The 20,840-nt window shown below is 42.1% G+C and overlaps 1 protein-coding gene across 7 annotated transcripts in view; it reads right to left on the bottom strand.

Annotated features, from left to right (window-relative positions):
* Positions 1 to 20,840, bottom strand: part of LTBP1 (latent transforming growth factor beta binding protein 1) — a 443,172-nt gene that overhangs the window by 281,423 nt on the left and 140,909 nt on the right. For 6 of the 7 annotated variants that reach the window (XM_043468289.1, XM_043468293.1, XM_043468292.1 and 3 more), the window contains exon 4: positions 10,477 to 10,646. In XM_043468289.1, coding sequence (XP_043324224.1) covers positions 10,477 to 10,646 — 170 coding nt within the window. The remainder of the gene's footprint in view (positions 1 to 10,476; positions 10,647 to 20,840) is intronic. The other variant, XM_043468291.1, reaches the window with a different exon arrangement.

Raw genomic sequence — 20,840 nt, 5'->3', positions numbered from 1 at the left:
ATTGCCGGCCCATCCCAAGTTTTCTTAGAAGTAAGGGGGTGGACAGGAAAAAGAGCTAGAAAATAAGAGTGAAGAAATATAAATCGACTTGTGTTTCCTTCTGTCAAATGCAACATCTGATGCTCTGAGATGTCAAGACATGCAGTGTTAAGAGGGAAGGATACAAACAGGACATGTGTTAGCTACAGTCTCTGCCCACAATGCAGTGTGTGTGTGTGTGTGTGTGTGTGTGTGTGTGTGTGTGTGTGTGTGTGTGTGTGTGTGTGTGTGTGTGTGTGTGTGTGTGTGTGTGTGTGTGTGTGTGTGTCATTCAGTATTGCCCAACTCTTTGCAACCCCATGGACTGTAGCACACCAGGCTTCTCTGTCCATGGAATTCTCCAGACAAGAATACTGGAGTGGGTTGCCATTCCCTCCTCCAAGAGATCTTCCTGACCCAGGGACTGAACCTGGGTCTCCTGCATTGCAGGCGGATTCTTTCCCATCTGAGCCTCCAGGGAAGCACACTGAGAGAGGTGCACATTATATCTCAAGTGATGGAATGGTGCAGTAAAGCTGTGTGCGCAGCAGTAAGGGGGATAAGCCCCAAGAAGGTCCAGAACAGCCAGCACTCATGGAGACTAGGCATATTTCAGTAACTGTACTGACGGTGAGAACCCACAGGACTTTCAGCACCCCATTATATGCTGCCATGTCCCCAGTCCTTTTCAGAAAAGGCTCATGAACTCCTTCTACCCAACATTAATGTGACAAAAAGTTTCTCTCTGGCTGATTCTGCTTCTATGCGGTGTTATGCTTTTGTCGCAAATGTGTACTGCTTAGCTCTAACTTACATATACCTTAAGAGAGATTCTGATTCATTTCCTCAATATCATCCCTGCTGGGGGAAGCTCTTCTGCCAAGATACCTTCTAAGGCAGCTCATCAGCTCAGATCACTTTTCGTGACTTAAACACCTTTCAGTTTTCTAATCCACTCTGGCAAGAAAATGTAGTCACCCATAATAGGTTTTGTTCAACTACATATATCCTATCTAATTAAAACAGTATTGTCTACTCTGCTGGACTAACAGACTTATCCAGATTATTTCAGAAATTAAGTCTTCTGCCCTTCTGATAAGGTCACCTAAGTTAAGAGGTAGACATTAAAGGAGACCAGATACATGTCTTTCTCATTAACAAAGAGTGGAACCACACCAGGCCTCTCACTGGCTCCCTACCATTTTACCCACACTCCATCAGTCAAAGCAAGTCACAAGGCCAAGACCAAAGTCAAGGGGTGGGAAGGTCCACTAGACCCACTGGGAAGCTACAGCAAGAGGGAGGCCTCAAGAATATAAGAAATAAATAAGATGTATATTTTTATTCATTCTAGGATGAATAAAATGTCATGGAAAAAAAAAAGTTTAAAAGGTCAGGAGAGCATTAACAGAAATATATGCACCTCCTTCTCACGCTATAAAAACAAACCAAACCACACTTAAACAGTTCTCCATTTTCATTAAATCTTTACAGTCAAACAAAAACAAAGGGGAAAAAAGTCTCAGGGCAAGAAAATATCTACCTAACTGAATCACAAAGGGAGAAGATAAAATTAAAAGGTTTTGTTTAGGGGAAGACTACTCTGTAACGCTGAAAACCAAGGCAGAGGCCCCTTCAGCAGCCTGCTGTGGAATGTCAGCTGAACACGTGGGAGGAAGCACTCTGGTTTCTGCTGGCTCTGAGGCAGGCGGCTGTGATCATGAGATGCACCTGTAGCTGTTAAATGGTGATCGTTAAAACAAGCAGCGGCAGCTGTCTACTGCATGTGGTTCTGGGCGTCATTAAGGGACATGGCTCAATCCCACACAAGAAGCCCAGTGGCCATCGACCAGAACCACGACCAACACCCTCTCACCATTCCTGTGGATGTTAGCTTGCTTGCTTGCTTTCAGCAAAGCTTTCCAAATCTGTTTCTAGGATACAGGGATTTTTTTTTTAAGTAACTATGATGTTTTTCCCAAGACCAACCACTGCCCACTTAAGATGTTTTCATTTAGTTAAACCAGTACCTTGAAAGAAACTTGTGAAATACAGATAGGGCTACAAGAATTTTTTTTTTTTAATGGACACTTGAAAAGTGAAGAGTGACAGTTGCTCAGTTGTGTCCAACTGTTTGTGACTCCATGGACTGTTGCTCGCCAGGCTCCTCTGTCCATGGGATTCTCCAGGTAAGAATACTAAAGCAGGCAGCCATTCCCCTCTCCAGGGGATCATCCTGACTCAGGGATCGAACCTGGGTCTCCTGCATTGCAGGCAGATTCTTTACTGACTGACCCACCAGGGACCTTGGGAGAAACGTGTGAAGCACAGTTAGGGCTATAAGAAATATTTTTTTAATGGATACTTGCTATATAGACAATGTAAGAAGCTCCAAAAAGTAAATGTTTAAATAGTATATATTTATATATTTGATCAAATTTTCATCACTGAAAGCTTACCTGCCAGAAGAATTACTCATACAACCATGCTGCAGTTACCTCTTAGAGAAAAGGGTTTTCCTCCTACTTCAGCCATGTATTAACTTCTACTTTTGCATGAGAGGAGCAAGGGAGAAAAAGGGCAGCTGGCTTTTAGCTTAGGTACATTTCAATTTCACAAGAGGCTAATACTAAGTCAAGGCTGAAAGTTAATGTGCAACTAAAATCACAGAAAATTACAATGCAAAAACTTCTTTAACAAATGTCATATAAAAACACACGCAAAAAGGTCCTGAGGTCTTTACCTCCACAAAGTGGGTACAGATTCACCAAAAGGCCACTATTTCAAAGCTAAGAGGACCTTTCTATAAGGAGACTGACCCACAAGAAAACAAAGCATTCTACTTTAATTCCTTTTATTAATATGACATCTCATGAACAGTATTCTTGTATCAAAAGTATCATCAACTCTAATGATGATTAATTCTACAGCAGATTAGTTTCCCATTTAGAAGAAAAATCAAGGCAAGCCCTGGGTTTCTGGTAAATAAATCCTAAGGCTGAGTAGGCACCAGCTTTTTTCAAATGCAATTTTTCTCCTCCCAAAATGCTGCTTTGTAGTTTGCCTCAGGCAAACCGTAAATTCCTGTGTCTTATTTTTCCTTAGAAATATCACAGTTTGGTCACAGAATATTCTGGAGCCACACAGTGTTTCTCAATATCTTGAACTCAGTCTCAACACCCAGAAATATCCTTGGATTGGTTTATTTGTTATGAAATCTTGGGCCTTTTGGGATTAAAGAGCCTCTTTCTCTGGCACGGAAGGCTACCCACTGGGGAATTTAAGTTACATAATCCTCTCACTCTAGGTTTTCCTCCACTGTTTTCATATCGCTGGATAAGCCTCTTGGCAGTGTTTATAATCAATCTGTGTCTACCACCGCCTGCTATCTTAAACTGCGCGTGAGTAATCAGGCTGCAAGAAGTTCATGTTCACATACCTTCTGGACTGAGATGTGACCAAACAACCCCTGGATGAAACAAACCACGCACCCTCACCCCTCAACTGAGACACAGTGGCCACAGCAAGACCACACATGAAACTACTTCTACAACTACTTCCCTTTAATGGAATCTGAATTCTTAAGGACATCAACTCAGCAAACCCTGGTGTTCACTCACACGCACCTGCCTGCCTTCTCAAGCACTTTTTATACCCAGTGTGCTCATGCTTTGCTGTCTAGGCTTTCAGGCCAACAAGGATATTACCAGGATTATTAAAGACTGGGTGATTTTCTTCTGGCCATCTCAGTGCTAAGATCCACACTGCCACACGGCTGGGAAACTGGCTCAAGGTTCTCGATTCCCACTCAGACTATGTGGGTGATCAAGTAGCTTCAGGAACTTGTTGATTTTACAAGGGAAAAAGCACAGAGTTTCACCATCATGCCTTCTTCTTCAAGGCAGTAGGTATCTTAATATCCTTTTTAAGTGCTAAATTGCTTGTTAGTTTGCTTCATGTAAGCTAGTCAGCCTTATGTGAGGTCATTTCTGGCTGGAACAACTTCCACTGTCACTCAGCGCTGGCTGGACTGGGATGGGGCTAGTCCCTCGAGACACTAAGCTGCACATGACAAGCTAAAGCTGGTTTCCAGGAGACCAGGACTTTCAAGCACTGAAGAAAATACATCTACAGAATTCTCCTCTCTCCAAAGTGCCCACTTTGTCCATCTGCAAAGCTTTACCCTGGTGGGGCTCCCATCCAATCAGGATCTATCAGAGAGGGCATCTCAGAGACCTGGGACTGCCAGCACACTTGATTTCTCCTTCTCTTTTCTCCCTTCACCAGGGAGACCTTCCCATCCATCCACTAGGATGATCTTCTTATTGTTCGTATCCTAAACTTCAACACCCAGATGAGGTGAGGGTGGTTCTCAGGACCAGACTCTTCTTCACTCATATTTTCAAATTGTTCCCCCTCTAGAGGTCTCCCACACTGCAAATTCATCCTGCACTTAAGAATCTTCTTCCAACGCTTCTCATCTGTATTTATTATGTCTATATTTGCCTTCATCTAGCTGCCACTCCATGGTTTCTCCCCTTTTTTTTGCAAAAGCCCAATGCATGGAGGATGAACTGGGTCTTCCTTACTCTAAAGCCAACTTCCATCTACAGTGGGTGCTCTGAACTTCACCACTGACTCCCTCCCTGTGAAGATTCTGCAATTGGCATTGGGCATCCAGAGCCTTTAATGAATATTCCTGCCACCGTCTTGAAATGGCTGGCACAAGCACAACCGTCCAGGCCAAATACTGCCTGCCTATCCTTTAAACTTCAGACTTGTTTTGCTAAAGCAAAATTCTTGGATGTTCTCCTCTAACCTTCTGCAGAACTACTCTCTTCTCTCAGGACAACCGGGAAGATGCAATTTTAATGGTAACATCTTCGCTCTATCAGTCTGCAGCCACAGAAAATCTTCACTGCAGACACAGGAACTTTTTCTCCAGGGGAGATACAACACTTGTCACGAAATCCTGAGATACTTTCAAGTCTTACGCTTCTTGGTGGTAGTGCGAACGTAGCCTGACAGCTAATGCTAGCACTTTCTACCACAGTTTTGCTAAAAGAGGAAGCCATGTGCCCAAAGGGCCTGTGCAGTTCACGGTATGGAAACACGGATGGCAGGCTGGCAAGAACTGGGCTGCAGGGACCTGGGCAGCAAAGTGGCCCACTGGACTCTGCCTCCCTCTTAGACCTGCTGCGGGGGGCTGCCCCATCTTCAAAACGGGTAGCCAGGAATTCCAGTCAGCCCATGACTGATGGGGACAGAAGCTGGGCTGACTGGCTTGTTGCAAAGCCTGGGAGGGGTCAGCACAGACCACAGGATCCAGAGCTAAGGTGTTTCCTGGGGTCCCAGTGCAAGCAGGATAAGGTTTTCTTCTGTCAGAGGGGGACTAATGGGGCTGATGCCTACTTCCTGCATCACTAACACTGCTTACCTAGGCAGAAAGGTTATGTTTAACAATTTAAGTAAAAATTAAAAGTGGGCTTCCCTGAGCTTTTTATAATTGAACAGTTTCATGTTTGCAATGCCAATAATCACTCACTCATGTCCCTCAACACATTAGGAGATAACCTGGTATTAATAACTCTTTTAAGAGTCTGATTTGTATCAATTTTAAAAACTTTAGGCAGTATATAGAAAGATGGTGTTTGCCTTTACAGAAATTTAAGATTTTGATTTTGCTGAATCTGAAGTAAAATTTCAATAGGCAACTTTAAAATATAATTAAACTTTTTAAAAGCTAAGAGCATCTTGATAGGAAAACAACTGGAATAAACAATGAGAAACCTGATTAGAAAAGTCTACATTTCTAAAAATTTCCAAATATCAAACTGAGGTAAGAAGGGAAAAAAGTTGAGAGGGTAAATATTTAAATCAGAGATTCCCCAATTTCCCATCTCAAGGACTCTTTGTATAGTTTGCAAATTAATAGTCTAGGGAACTATTCCAGCTAAAAGGATATTTCTGCTCATCCTAAAGCACTCTTTTATAAGTAACTCCACATTCTACCTAGGAAGCTCTCCATTATTAACACTGAGACAAAAAAAAATGTCCTTCAACCATTGACCATAATATAAATATTATTTTCTGGTTTCAATATTATTAAGCATCCCATGGTGGTTTTTTTTTTTTAAAAGCACAACAGCAGATGGTCTGGGGTGAATACTTAATACTCTCAAGGTCTTTTTCTAGTACTTTATATCAAACTAATCTCTTTAAGTGTGAGATATTTGGGTTTGCACTTCAGTAGATACTAAGATGGAGAAGGCAATGGCACCCCACTCCAGTACTCTTGCCTGGAAAACTCCGTGGATGGAGGAGCCTGGTAGGCTGCAGTCCATGGGGTCGCTAAGAGTCGGACACGACTAAGCGACTTCACTTTCACTTTTCACTTTCACTCATTGGAGAAGGAAATGGCAACCCACTCCAGTGTTCTTGCCTGGAGAATCCCAGAGACGGGGGAGCCTGGTGGGCTGACGTCTATGGGGTCACACAGAGTCGGACACGACTGAAGTGACTTAGCCGCAGCAGATACTAAGGTAATCTGAACTGTTTTTATAAAATCATCTTTAAATGTTATCATCATGTCATTTCAACTTTCTTCCCTCTAGACTAAAAATATGAATTCTACTAAACCAACAACAGAATTTGGTTTACACAGTCAAATCTGTCCTACAAATTACCAAAGAAAGTATGGGTAAAAGCAGACCTCCTCTACCCAACACCATTCTTAGCACTTCTCAGAGAACCAGTGGCCTCCATTTCTGGAAGCTTTTATAATTATTTATTTACTTGCAAATAACTAAGACTTTTCATGTTATTTTTAACATAGCATGGGTTTACCATATTCACAGTTTGTGCAACAATCATAACCATTTAATTCCAGAACATTTCCATCAGCCCAAAAGAAACTCTCTACCCATAAATGGTCATTCCCCATGGCAGTTTGCAAACTACAGCCCATGGGCCAAATCCAGCCAGCTACCTGACTTTAAAAAAAAAAACAAACCTACCAGCTAAGAATTTTTACGTTTTAAATGTCTACATTTTAAATAGTTACATAAGTACCTATATTGTTGTTGTTTAGTCGCTCTGTGTTGTGTCTGACTCTTTTGTGACTCCATGGATGTAGCCCGCCAGGTTCCCCTGTCCATGGGATTTCCCAGGCAAGAATACAAGGGTGGGTTGCCATTTCCTTCCTTAGGGAATCTTCCCAATCCAGGGATGGAACCCACATCTCCTACTTTGGCAGGCAGATTCTTTACCACTGAACCACCAAGGAAGCCCAGGTACTTTATACAACATCCTCAATTTGCGTATTAGCTCCCAATGCCTAAAATATTATCAGGCCCTTCAAGAAAAAGTCTGCAGACTTCTGCTCTAGATGATACTCATGCAAATTAAGCTCTACTAAGACCAACGAATAAAGAGAAGCACTATTATTAATTTATCACTAGAGATATCCAGTAACCAGAGAACACTCAACCCAGGAAGGAAAGTTACAAGGAAGTAACCCAGAAAACTGGTAAATGAATTAGATCAAAATAGGAAAAGCAACATGCAGACACTGGAGAGGGATGGTGAGTTATATCATCAAAACCTTAAAAGATTCCAGTGAAGTATTGATTGCCCCTAGCAACTTGACAGTCTGTGTTTCCCGACCTAGGCTGTTCTACCTGGTGAGTGCTACACTGAACACTTAAAACACATCTTGCCTTACTAAACTGATCACATACCTCCTCAACATTTCCCTGCTATTCTGACCAACTCCCTCCTCCCTCATCAAAGGGCAACAGCAAATCTTTATTCACTTGCTCTTGCAGGGTTGCTGCCTCCTCCTATGATAAGCTGATTAAGTTACTCAATGCTTAGAGCTCTAGGTTCACATCCTTATTGAACAACTGTTGTGGCATGTGTCACATTCCTTTTAATGGCTGAACAACCAATTGTAGGATATAGTACATTTGTTTGTCCACTATCAGCTGAGGAACATTTTGGTAATGTACACACTCTTTGGCTATTATGAATACTGCTGCTATGAACATTTGTATATAAACTCAATATAAAACAACATTTGTATATAAACATCAATATCATACCAAGTGGTAACCAGTTACTGTAGGCTACCTTTTAAAAATATGTGTATATATATCCCATTTAAAGGGGGAAACATTTGTTCTTGTTCTTAGTGTTTTCTCTAGTCCTCTCTGCTTCTCAAAAGCACTAGCAGTGGACTATTATGACACATTAACCCCTCATTTTCATCCCAAGATACAGCCTGTCCACCTGATTGTATCACCTTCTGTTTTTCCAGAGTCAGAATTATCTACTCTCCATTGAACCTTCAAATTCTTCAGCATAATAAGCTAATCTGTTTGCACTGGATCCCTTTTAAAAAGATTAAAGTGAAGTGATTAAACATTTCTGCCTTTTGCCTGGGGGCGGGGGGGTGCAAACCATATACCTACTATACAGCTGGATGTAGGGCAACAATACCTTTAGGTCCTTCGACTGACACAACTTTTACCTCTTGGATCCTAGTTTTAATCTTCCCACTGTTGTTCTCACTCAGTTTTGGTATTTTAGTCTCCTTCATAGTCCTGCCAAGTTATCTGTTTTTAAAACCCTGATCAGCCCTCCAGCTCCCAGTAGTGCTCTGGTCTCCACGGGAAACAGCCACATCTGTCACATGGTCCTTCCTACATACCTGTCTCTTGGGTTTAGTTTCTTGGCCTCTTTTTAAACACCAACTTTTGATAGGTTTGAGACAGAACGCAAGAGTGATCATCATCAGTCTAAATTACTTAACTAGCTCCCCACTACGGAGAAACTACATTTAAAAACATGATCAGTGGGACATTTATGGATAGTTCACATTCTCCTGAAATGTAATTTCATCTCCAACATTCTCCTAAAATGTGATTTCATCTCCCCAAACATAGTTCAACAAAGGTTTGAGAGTTTAAAATATATACAAACACACACGCACACACACATATATATATACACACACAGTGTGAATTTTCATTTCAGTAATAATCGATAACCAACCCAAACCACAGTCTAGTCTCCAGTCTTAATATCAGAGATTCTCAAAGCATATTTTTTTTTCTTTCAAAGCATATTTTCTTGACACCTTCATGAAATGCAGAATTCTTTAATCAGTTTGATAGTAAGCTTTCAAAACCTCTTCCCATTACATTCTAATTTGGAGAGCCTCTACAAAAGACAATCTATCTAAAGCTCCAAGAAAGTAAGTTGTAGCTCTTTTTTATTTTTTAGTTTGAGATTAGAAAAGTATTACATACTCAGCAAGACCTCTACGGAACAAGCTATCAAGCACTGATATCAAAGGATCTTTAAAAACAAGATGGATACATCTATTGTTTTGCAAATATAACTTGGAAGTTATCTTGCCTAAAGGGCAAGGAGATGATCTATACAATTTCTCCATTCTTCCCTCATCATCCCAATAAATCACCTCAAACCATTGCTCTGGGGTCCAGCCTCAACTCAAGAGCACAATTTTCTCAAAAGATGAAAAGTGTAATGTACACACCTTACATTAGCTACTCTTTTTGTTAAGTGAGCAATTCTGGGAGGTGGGGGTGGGCCTTGGGAGTCAAGTCTGTAGAAACACAGTCTTCTGAAGTGCCAAACAGTAGTAAGAATTCTCTCAGCTCTCCACACTACCCTAGGTGGTGAAAGACAGTCCTTTTCAACCTCACAACTGGCATTCTCTTTCATTACTTATGGCGCAGGCCATCCGTCAACATGAGACAGAGCAGGAAGCTGCTGGAAGGCGCGAGCATCCAACTCTCCCCTTTGAACGGTCTGCCGCCTCACTGAAGAACATTTTCTCCAGATGCTGCCAGCAGACACTCTGTAATACCTAAACCACAAATCATCCATTCCCCACCCTTTGCGCCAGGGCTTGTCCCTGAACTTCCCCCACAGTGAGATATTAACCACGCTGGCCACTGATGCACTAGCTCTTTACAGACTTGGTAAAACCTGCCACACTGTCTAATCGCTATAACAAAAACGTGGCCCTCCTAACATAAACACACTCACTGTAGGTGAACCTCGGAGTAACTAAGGACACTGCAGACATCTCACAAGGAACAAATCCTGGCTAACTCACCAAGGAAAATATTTTATCAATGTAAACATGTCAGCCGTACAACTGTACAGAAAATTAGAGCAAGTATATTATGGAAATGGAACCACCTTGCAGAAACAGATATACAGGTGGGTCACTCCAGAGTTTTCTGCCTTTCCTCTGAAGAAGGCAACTGTCTTGCTGTCTGATGGTTTTAGGAACCAGCATGGGCTTTTCAAAACACAATTCTTGAATTTTGTCTTCTGTGCCACATTAAAGCCATCTACACAGAGCAAAGTGTTTCCAAACCGTGACACTGAAACTTAGAAAGATGACTCATAGGACATACTCACACTGAAAAGGTGCTGCCATATGATCCTGCCCGAATCTTAAAGGGAACGAACCTTCAGTGGACTGCTCTCCGGAAATCACCTTCTGGGCTGTGAAGTACGTGGGCTTGAGCACGTATTCCTGGGTCTGGCCATGATGTATCATCACATTCTGTGAAGAAAGGGGTGTCATCCTGCAAAGAAACAAAGTAAGGATAAGGAAATTAAAAACGGACTTTTAAAAGTCAACTAAGAACGAAGGAATAAGAAACCAGTTAAACTTGGAAAGGGGCATAAAAATGCCATGCCAGGATAATTTTTTCCTTCAAAACTGTAGTCATGGCACAGAAAGAACTAATCGCTGACCTCCAACAGAAAGGGGATCCTGTCTGTCTAGTCTTCTTGATAAGGACATATAGGCCATCACTGATGGAGTTTATCAAAGTATTTAAAAAGTGCAGCTACCAGGACTTCCTTGGTGGTCCAGTGGCTAAGACTCTGAGTTCCCAGTGCAGGGGCCTGGGTTAGATCCCTGGTCAGGAAACTAGACTCCGTGTGCCTGAAGTAAAGATCCCACATGCCTCAAGTAAAAATCCCACATGCCCTAAGACCTAGTGCAGCCAAATAAGTATGTATTTATAAATGTAATATTTAATATATTAAATTAATATAATTTATGTTAGGTATATTATATAATATATAAACATGTAATATGTATTAAACATAATATTTACTATAATATAATATATAAATATAATGTATACCATAATTGGAGGAGGTCTCAGTCGCATCCGACTCTTTGCGACCCTATGGAAGGTAGCCTACCAGGCTCCGCCGTCCATGGGATTTTCCAGGCAAGAATACTGGAGTGGGTTGCCATTCCCTTCTCCAGGGGATCTTCCCAACCCAGGGATCAAACCCAGGTCTCCTGCATTGCAGACAGATGTTTTACCGTCTGAGCCACCAGGGAAGCCCTTATACCATAATTACTAGTCCTTAAGAACAGTAAGAATGACAACTTATGCTACCATTTAGTCCATAAGTCGTGTCTGACTCTTCAGCGACCCCACGGACTATATTAGGGCTGTCCCTGCGATTTCCCAGGCAAGAATATCGGAGTGGGTTGCCATTTCCTTTGCCAATACAATATATGAAAATCTTATAATTTCATCAATGACATGAGTCAAGATCTGAGAATCTCCCTCCCACCCCCCACCCCAAGGGGATATATATACACACACACACATATTTATATATGTTTCGCTTCATTGAACAGCATAAACTGGCTTCCCAGGTGGCTCAGTGGTAAAGAATCCACTTGTCAATGGAGGAGACACAGGTTCAATCCCTGAGTTGGGAAGATCCCCTAGAGAAGGAAACGGCAAGCCACTCCAGTATTTTTTCCTGGAAAACCCCATGGACAGAGGAGCCAGGTGGGCTACAATCTATGGGTCACAAAGAGTCAGACACGACTGAGTGACTAAGCGTGAGCACAGCAGAAACTAACAACACTGTAAAGCAATTATACTCCAATAAAAAAAAAACACCTCTGAGGACTCCTGAACACAATTACTGTGTTTTCACCCTCCTGGGTGAACCTTTCTGTCTTCTATGACAGTTCTCTACTGCTGCATGTACTGTATACTTTAAAATAAGCCTTCTCGTCCAGATTTAACCATTCCATGAGGGACTGAAATCATTCGCTAAGACAAACAATGGAAAATATAAAGATATACCAATTAATTCCAGAAAATGCAAACTTGCTATTAAAATTGTTGGGACAGGGACTTTCCTGGTAGTCCAGTGGCTAAAGACTCCATGCTCCCAACACAGGGGGCCTGGGTTCAATCCCTGGTCAAGGAACTAGATCCCACATGCCACAACTAAGAGTTCGAATGTCAAAACTAAGACCCAGGGCAGCCAAATAAATAAATACTTTAAAAAAATAAAAAAATAAATAAAATAAAATAAAATAAAATTGTTGGGACAGAGCATTTTAACAGCAAACCGAGATTTTGGAAGGAAACCTGCTCTCTAGTGTGGTCTTGAATTTTATCAATTGTGACAGGTTAAAGCCATTTGAACTGAATATTTCCAAACTACCATAAGTTGGGAAAATGGTTGACTGGGTTATACTCAAACTAATAAAGTGCCAGGAAAAGCCCAAAGACTGGCCCTAATGAGGGATTATATGACCAAGACAAAGAAATGACACAACTGGTGAGTATGAATGATAAATCATCAAGCCACCAAAAACACCCACACAGTGTCTCATCAAAAGCAGTAGCAGAGTCTTGAATAAATCCAGTCTTTTGGAGTCATTCCAGTTGGGATGGATGAGCTTTTCTGTGAGATAAGGCATCCATGAGACAAAGGAACAAAAGAGGCTGGGATTAAGGGTGCTTCCCTCTTAGCCAGTCAGTGATTAAGTCTGTTACTTTCAACCCTGTAGTCCCAGGAAAGCCTAGGAAAATACATCTTGTGCCTAGATTTTCCCAGACTTAATGCCATGGAAGGACATTCTCTTTGTCACCAGACAAATGACTTAAGTTACTAAAAGCCTAAGGCTTAACATTGTAAACACTTTTGTTTTGATGATGTAAGTGTTGATTTGAACTTTAAGTATGTTTGACAGGGATGAAGTAGAAAGTGGAACAGCTGGACACATCTGGTGGTGACTGATAAGAACCACAAGGCGACTCCGTTGGTCTTGTAGAAAGGAAAAGTCCTCTTTTTCATCTCAGGGGCAACTCGCTTCCCAAGCCATGCCGTCAACCTCATGACTATACCGCTGGGACCTGCTGAGAGACGTATAGGCCTGACTCCCCTTCGGAGGAGGACAGCCCAGCATTCCAAGAGACCTGAGAGCTGGAATAACTAATTCCTGCTCTGACTACTGCCAAGGAGACCGTGGGCTCTGCCTTCTAAGGTGAGGTCCTCCCTTTCTCTCCCCTCTGAATCATGGAAGTGAGAGGCAGCAATAAATGAGCTGAAAGTACATGTGTATAGAGGCTGCTTTTCCCTAACAGAAAGGTAATGAACAAATAAGACAGCTACATCAGGTCTAGAACTTGAATAACAAATCTCAGCCACCACTAATCAAAGGAAACGGATAATATACTAGTAATGGCATTAGATCTTACTATAGTATAGCAATCCTGTGAGTGACAAACACATTACAAATATGAAACCATGTGGAGCTTGCTTCCTCACCTTCCATGTCCTTCACTTTTCTCCACTGTGAGGACGTAAATAAATACTTGTGCTCACAAAGACACAGAGACATACGAACAGACAAGCCATTTCATCTCGTAGCCTCATGAAGAACCCAAGCCACAAGAAGTAACAGCACGTGGGGGCAAGTCAAGGCCACTGTCCACTCAGTCATTCCACTAACAGACAGTAAGTGAAATCACCATTGTACTCTCTCTTCCTCATTTTCTCCTTCATGGTTGGCATCTATCTTTTCCTCTAATTTCACCCTTCACAGTTATTGCCTCTTTGGACCACCTCTCAGCCTTCCAAATATATATATATACACATATACACATACACATACACATTCAGTTCAGTCACTCAGTCGTGTCCAACTCTTTGCGACCCCATGGACTGCAGCATGCCAGGCTTCCCTGTCCATCACCAATTCCCAGAGTTTATGCAAACTCATGTTCATCAAGTTGGTGATGCCATCCAACCATCTCATCCTCTGTCGTCCCCTTCTCCTCCCACCTTTGATCTTTCCCAGCATCAGGGTGTTTTCAAATGAGTCAGTTCTCCACATCAGATGGCCAAAGTATTGAAGCTGAAGCTTTAGCATCAGTCCTTCCAATGAATACTCAGGACTGATTTCCTTTGGGATGGACTGGATTGATCTCCTTACAGTCCAAGGGACTCGCAAGAGTCTTCTCCAACACCACAGTTCAAAAGCATCAATTCTTTGTTGCTCAGCTTTCTTTATAGTCCAACTCTCACATCCACACTTGACTACTGGAAAAACCATAGCTTTGACTAGGCGGACCTTTGTTGGCAAAGTATGACCATTGCTTTGGGAAGAAAAAAATCTCCTTTCAATTGGGAGTTTTCTCCTCTCTTCCCTCATCCCTTTTCATTAAAAACAAAACAAAATTCAACAATCACTAATGAAAATCAGATTTCTCATAGCATTATACAAAATTCAAGGGAAAGGCAAAAATGTTTAAAGAAATTAGATTAAAATGAAAACTAGAGGACCTCTGGTTCAAAATGTATTTGGGGCACCCATATATTTTCCCTTCCTGCAAAAAAGCCCCAAAAGTTATAGGTAAGCATAAAAAGAGAAATCCAGAGTTGACATTTGGCTGTTAATCAACAGGACAGCCACATTCGTCACTGAAACATTGAAACACTGTTCTGACAAACATCTACTGTCCCAAACCCTCAGAGTTCCTCCTTCCTCAAGACACTGGCCTCCCCAAGTATCAACTCAGTCTCACAAGTAAGAAATTCACATTTGACAGAGCTGGAGAGCTTGGGGTCTCGGCTTCAGCATCCTCTCTAATGTGTGGCATAGGTACTGACAGTATCTTTCCTTATGATGCAAATGACACAAATATCCTCTCAACTCCTTTTAAATGCCAGTCTTGTATCTTTCCTTATGATGCAAATGACACAAATATCCTCTAATCCTTTTAAATGCCAGTCTTGAACCACTACATTGATGTCATGACTTTCTGACTCCTTATAGGTCACAAGGCAGCTTAAGGATGCTGGTCTAAAAATCACACCATGAGTGCAGGCTCAGAGGAAGCTGTCTTCCCAGGAGACCATGGGCAAGTTCTGGATACTCACACCAAGGAAAGCACAGGGTGACAAGGAGAAGTAGGGCTGAACACTGCTGTCTTCACTAAAAAGGCTGCATGTGAGAGCAGCCGTTCTGCCCAATTCGAGCAAAGAAACGGGCAAAGTCAGGCTTCTACCCCCATCAGGGAAAAAAAAAATGAGTCCTCTTCTCTAAAAGAATGGAACTGTGTGGTATAAACCACAAAATTTATTCCCCCAGAGTAAGGCCTTCTCATTCTGGTGTTTGGAGATCCCCTAGCTTCCAGACTAGCTTCCCGTGTTTCTCCATAAAAGGAAGGTTGCCAGGCAACTAGGAGGACAGGGAGCTTCAGGAGAGTAATCCCAGGAGGGAGAGGGGGAGTCATGAGAATGGAAAACATGATTGAGATGTTGGAGAAACCTGATCCTATATATATGCAATTGATGGAATGGAAACAGGGAGAATCCATACCCACTTGATGCTAGGAACACACTCCTTCAAAAAGCACAGAAGTGCTGGCAACGGACACACACAGAGGGAGCAACCTAAGCACCCTATACTCTGCTTTGCCTTGAGTGGAACGCCACAGACAATACCGCAAAAAACAACTCATGTATCCAGCTTAGGTGATATAAATGCACATGTTTAGCTGGAGGAGGTTGGCAGGTTCTGGAAGAGGAAGAGGAGAAGAGAAGGGAAGATTAGGAGAGTCACTGCCCTCATCTTGCAAAATGTAGGGTCATGAGAGAACACTCACAATCTTAAACGATGAGGATGACAGAAGAGGAAACAGAGGCTTCAAAAGACAGTGAAACTCTGAAAAGTAAACAACTCTTTTGAGAGGAAGGGTGGGGAGCAAGAGGTGAAATGAGTAAGCTGAATCTTCATCTCCTACGGCAAGAAGTTTTTAGACAACATCTAAAGGGAATAAATCTCCAACTGGCCAGAGGTCACTACCAGAAGGGGTAACAGGCCTTGAGAATCAAATTAAGGTGGGGAAGAGAAACAAAAGGAAAAAGAGGCAAGTGAAGATGAAGATTTCCAGCCTGGTTGACTGGACAGGTATTTTTGGCTCAAGTCCAAGACGAAAAGTAAAGGCAAAGAGGTCTGCAGAGTCAAGGTGGTCAGGAAAAAGGGCTCGTGTGCAAGGAAGAGAATTACGTTCATTTGGGAGACAGAAATGTGGGGTGGCTCTCTGGGGAGAAGACACAGAAAGCCTCTGGGTTTAGGAACCCCCATGTTCTAGGAGGGGCCAATTTATTCAAAGGCAGAAAGAAAAACTATGGAACTACCATGTTGGAGGATAGTCACACTTAGCGGTGGGGACATAAAGAGAAAATGGGAAGAAAAAAATCAGGAGGAGATAAAAACAAGAGTAACACAGATGCAGAAATGACAAGCGAAAGAAAGTTTCTAGGTGGAAGGCAAAGAGAACCACCTGAAAACTGCTGTAAAAAAAGGCAGGGAAATAATCAATCAGTAAAAGGCCTCTGGGTTGGGTGGTAGGTCGCCAGCCCCCTCGGCAGTGTTATTTTATCAACAGCAGTGACAGGAGTGAGACTGCGCTGGGTCCTACTCAGTAGGTGCTGTACTAGTGACCCTCTGAAAAGGAGAAAAGTAGGCCAGAAGGTAGGGGTACAGCCGGTCATCCAAAGACCTGAATCTGTGGAAACCTCTGTATCTTTGTGAGCAGAAGGGAAACAATTACATAAAACTTCTTTCCTTCAAAGAAAGGATTAGTCACACACTGTTTACACTTCTGCCTTCATAGTGGCAATTTTTGGCCTAAGAATGGGCTAAATTTTTCCATATTTCCACTAAATCCATTATTTGACCTGTGGAGCGGGTGGGAGGATCTGGCAAAACCTAAGCCCCTTTCCACTTAAGAGCGTGGACCTCACAGAAGGGAGTCTCCAACAGGCCATAAAATGTTTCCCACAGGAGGCAGGTTCTGACGGAAGCGAACTCTTTCCCCTACGATTAAGGCACTCAGGTTTATCACCAGGATGAAAGAGAAAAAAAAATCGGGAGAGCAAACTGCTGCCACAGAGAAGTCATCTCCCGTGTTTCAGCGCCTGCTTCTCGTCACAAAATTCATGCTATCATATGTACCCTGGTGTGTTCCAAGCTGCTCAGAAGCGTGGGTGAATGAATGCTCTTCAAAGAACAGAATGCACCAAAGTAAATGAGAAATATGAGGTACGATTTGATGGAGAAAGGCTCTTTCCTGCAACGTTCAAGGACAACATGCACGCAGAGATGGTCAAAGACAAATAAACCTTTAGGAAAAGGTCGCAAGGGAGCTTCTCTCTCTTTCTCACACACACACAGGTAAGAAGGGACAAGTGTTTGTTGTCAGTGGCCCCATTCATAAGAAATTATCTATCCAAACCAAAAAAAAAAAAAAGAGAGAGAGAGAGAGGAGGTAAAAGGCTGCTGATGAGACTAAAAGACAACACAGACTTCCAGTAACAGTAAGTGAGGGCTGGAGCATGCCAGAACAAACACTGTGAAAGGAAAACGAAACAAGCCAACACAGTGGTGAGAACAGGAGGAAAGTGAAGATTACACCGAAAATACCCATGCAGGGAACAGACTAGGAAAAAGTCTTAGCCTTCAAATGAGATGAAAAAGAGATTGAAAAAACACAATGGAAGAAGGTAGATATTGGGGGAGGGGTAGAAAAGACAGGAAAATTAAGGGAACTTGGGGGGTCATGAATAAACACAGTAAACGCAACCAAGTGGAACCAATTTTCTTTTTATCAGTGGTTCTTAACTGGGGGTGATTCTGCCTCTCAACCAAGAGGAGGCATCTGTAATTACCAGGACTGGGAGGTAAGGTGCTTACATCTCATGGGTAGAAGCCTGGGATACTACTAAATATCCAACCAGGTACAGGACAGTCCTTCACAAGCAAGAATTATCTGGCTAAAAATATTAACAGTTCTGAAGTTGAGAAACACTGCTGTAACCATGAGCAATTATCACAAAACAGGTATAATGGACACCTGAGAAAAGAGCCTCTGGGGGTAGCAATGAAGCTGTCCACAGAAATGATGCAGTCAGGCACATAATGATCTAATGACATTAGATTTGACAGTAAAGAAATGTATAAAAAAAAATACAGCCTCCTCCTGTGCCTTTTGGAAGCCCCATTAAAACAGGAAGGTGGCCCTATACTCAAGTTGCTGGGGTGGCTTGGGGGTCAGGAATGCTAGCACATCACTGGGATGGCCAAGAAAAAAGTCATTTTTATTAGAAAACCTCAAAGGAACAGTATAGAATGTGGCTAGAGAAAACCATTTATTAAACTGCCTAGCGATGGGATGAGGGCATGCCATGAAGACATATAACAGCTGGACAGTCACTGAAGTGCTTTCTGAGGGAAGTGAGTCTGATCGACTGTATGGCTTTGGTTAGGCCAAGAAGGTCAGACACGTCTAGGGCCACACATGAACCACCTGGGACAATGACGAAGAAAGCCTCAGTGCTGGGGCGTCACCTCTGCATGCTACTCTTCCCCTCACAGCCCTCACACTCTCCACAGAAGCCATCCAGCGGATCGCCTGTACCACACGCTGGCCTGTTCCATGTCCTGGAACAGCCCTGGTTAGCAGAGTCTTCGGGACCTGACTGCTCCATGAGAACCTTCAAGGAGTTCTCCAACCTTCTAATCCCAAGTTCCTAGAGGAGAGGAGACACAATAAAAAGAGCTGTAACGAAGAGACTCCAAGAAGCAGAGTGAGCAAGGTCTCCTCTTAGGATGTTTAATAATCATAACACTTGGGAGACTTTTTAAAAAATGAAGTGTTGAATTATTTGAAATATGTTTAAATGTATCCATGCATTAAAAAAAAAAAAAAAACTAAGTCACCACTGGAAGATGTCAGTCAACTCATTTGAAAACTGGTCAACAACTAGCATTATACCCTCAAGTGATGGTTAATTTTATGTTTCAACTTGGGAGGGTATTTTTGGATGAAACTAACATTTAACTTGGTGGACTCTGAGTAAGCAGATTGCCTTTCATCATGTGTGTGAACCTCATATGACGAGCTGAAGGTCTGAACAGAACAAAAAGACCAGCCTTTCCAACCAGGAAGGAATTCTGCAGCAAACTACATTCCAACTTTACCTATACCATTGGTTCTCCTGGGTCTCTGTCAGCCCTCACTTCAAATCTAGACTTGCCAGCCTCCAAAACAAGATGAACCAATTACTTAAAATAACCTCATTATATATAGTATATACACACATGCACACACACACTCTCATATATGCACATATGCAATTGATTTCCTCTGAAGAAGCTCAATACTTTTACTTGCTACTTTTTTAACCTTTTTTTTTTTTTTTTTTTACTTTTACTATACAAACTGAACCTCAAGCAAACAACTGAGGAAAAGAAAGCTGATTTGCAAAGTTTTTCTAGCAGAAAAAGGATAGAATTAAAAGACCATATTTGCTACCCCTATGGAAGTGTAGGCAATAATAAATGATCACTGACCTCACAAGAAGAGATAACATGCCCCTTGATGGAAGAACACATTGCCACTTAGGAAGTAGTCCTACCAAAAATCAAACCTGAATATTATCAATCTCCTAGACCTACACACCACTTACAGCAAATTTAAGGGGCAGGATACATGTTAATTTCCCAGCATCACAGTCAGCAAAATCACAGTTCATGGATGACAAGATTTCAAGGAAATAGAGAGGGAAGAGGGACTCACAAATCAAAATATGTAAGACACATAGACTGTCATCACAATGAACATTTTTTTAAATTCCAATCTAAACTAATCTAAAGCCTCAGTGTATATGCCCAGCAGGAGGATTGCTGGGTCATATGGCAGTTCTATTTCCAGTTTTTTAAGGAATCTCCACACTGTTCTCCATAGTGGCTGTACTAGTTTGCATTCCCACCAACAGTGTAAGAGGGTTCCCTTTTCTCCACACCCTCTCCAGCATTTATTGCTTGTAGACTTTGGATAGCAGCCATTCTGACTGGCGTGAAGTGGTACTCATTGTGGTTTTGATTTGCATTTCTCTGATAATGAGTGATGTTAGCATCTTTTCATGTGTTTGTTAGCCATCTGTATGTCTTCTTTGGAGAAATGTCTGTTTAGTGGGCATACACACTGAGGAAACCAGAATTGAAAGAGACACGTGCACCCCAATGTTCATCGCGGCACTCTTTATAATAGCCAGGACATGGAAGCAACCTAGATGCCCATCAGCAGATGAATGGATAAGGAAGCTGTGGTACATATACACCATGGAATATTACTCAGCCGTTAAAAAGAATTCATTTGAATCAGTTCTAATGAGATGGATGAAACTGGAGCCCATTATACAGAGTGAAGTAAGCCAGAAAGGTAAAGACCAATACAGTATACTAATGCATATATATGGAATTTAGAAAGATGGTAATGATAACCCTATATGCAAAACAGAAAAAGAGTTACTGATGTATAGGACAGACTTTTAGACTCTGTGGGAGAAGGCGAGGGTGGGATGTTCTGAGAGAATAGCATTGAAACAAGTATACTATCAAGGGTGAAACAGATCACCAGCCCAGGTTGGAT

Source organism: Cervus canadensis, chromosome 5 (assembly GCF_019320065.1).
Source record: "Cervus canadensis isolate Bull #8, Minnesota chromosome 5, ASM1932006v1, whole genome shotgun sequence".
NCBI classification, from domain to species: Eukaryota; Metazoa; Chordata; class Mammalia; order Artiodactyla; family Cervidae; genus Cervus; species Cervus canadensis.
Note: the sequence above shows the minus strand (reverse complement) of the source record. Positions and strands in the feature narration are given on the sequence as shown.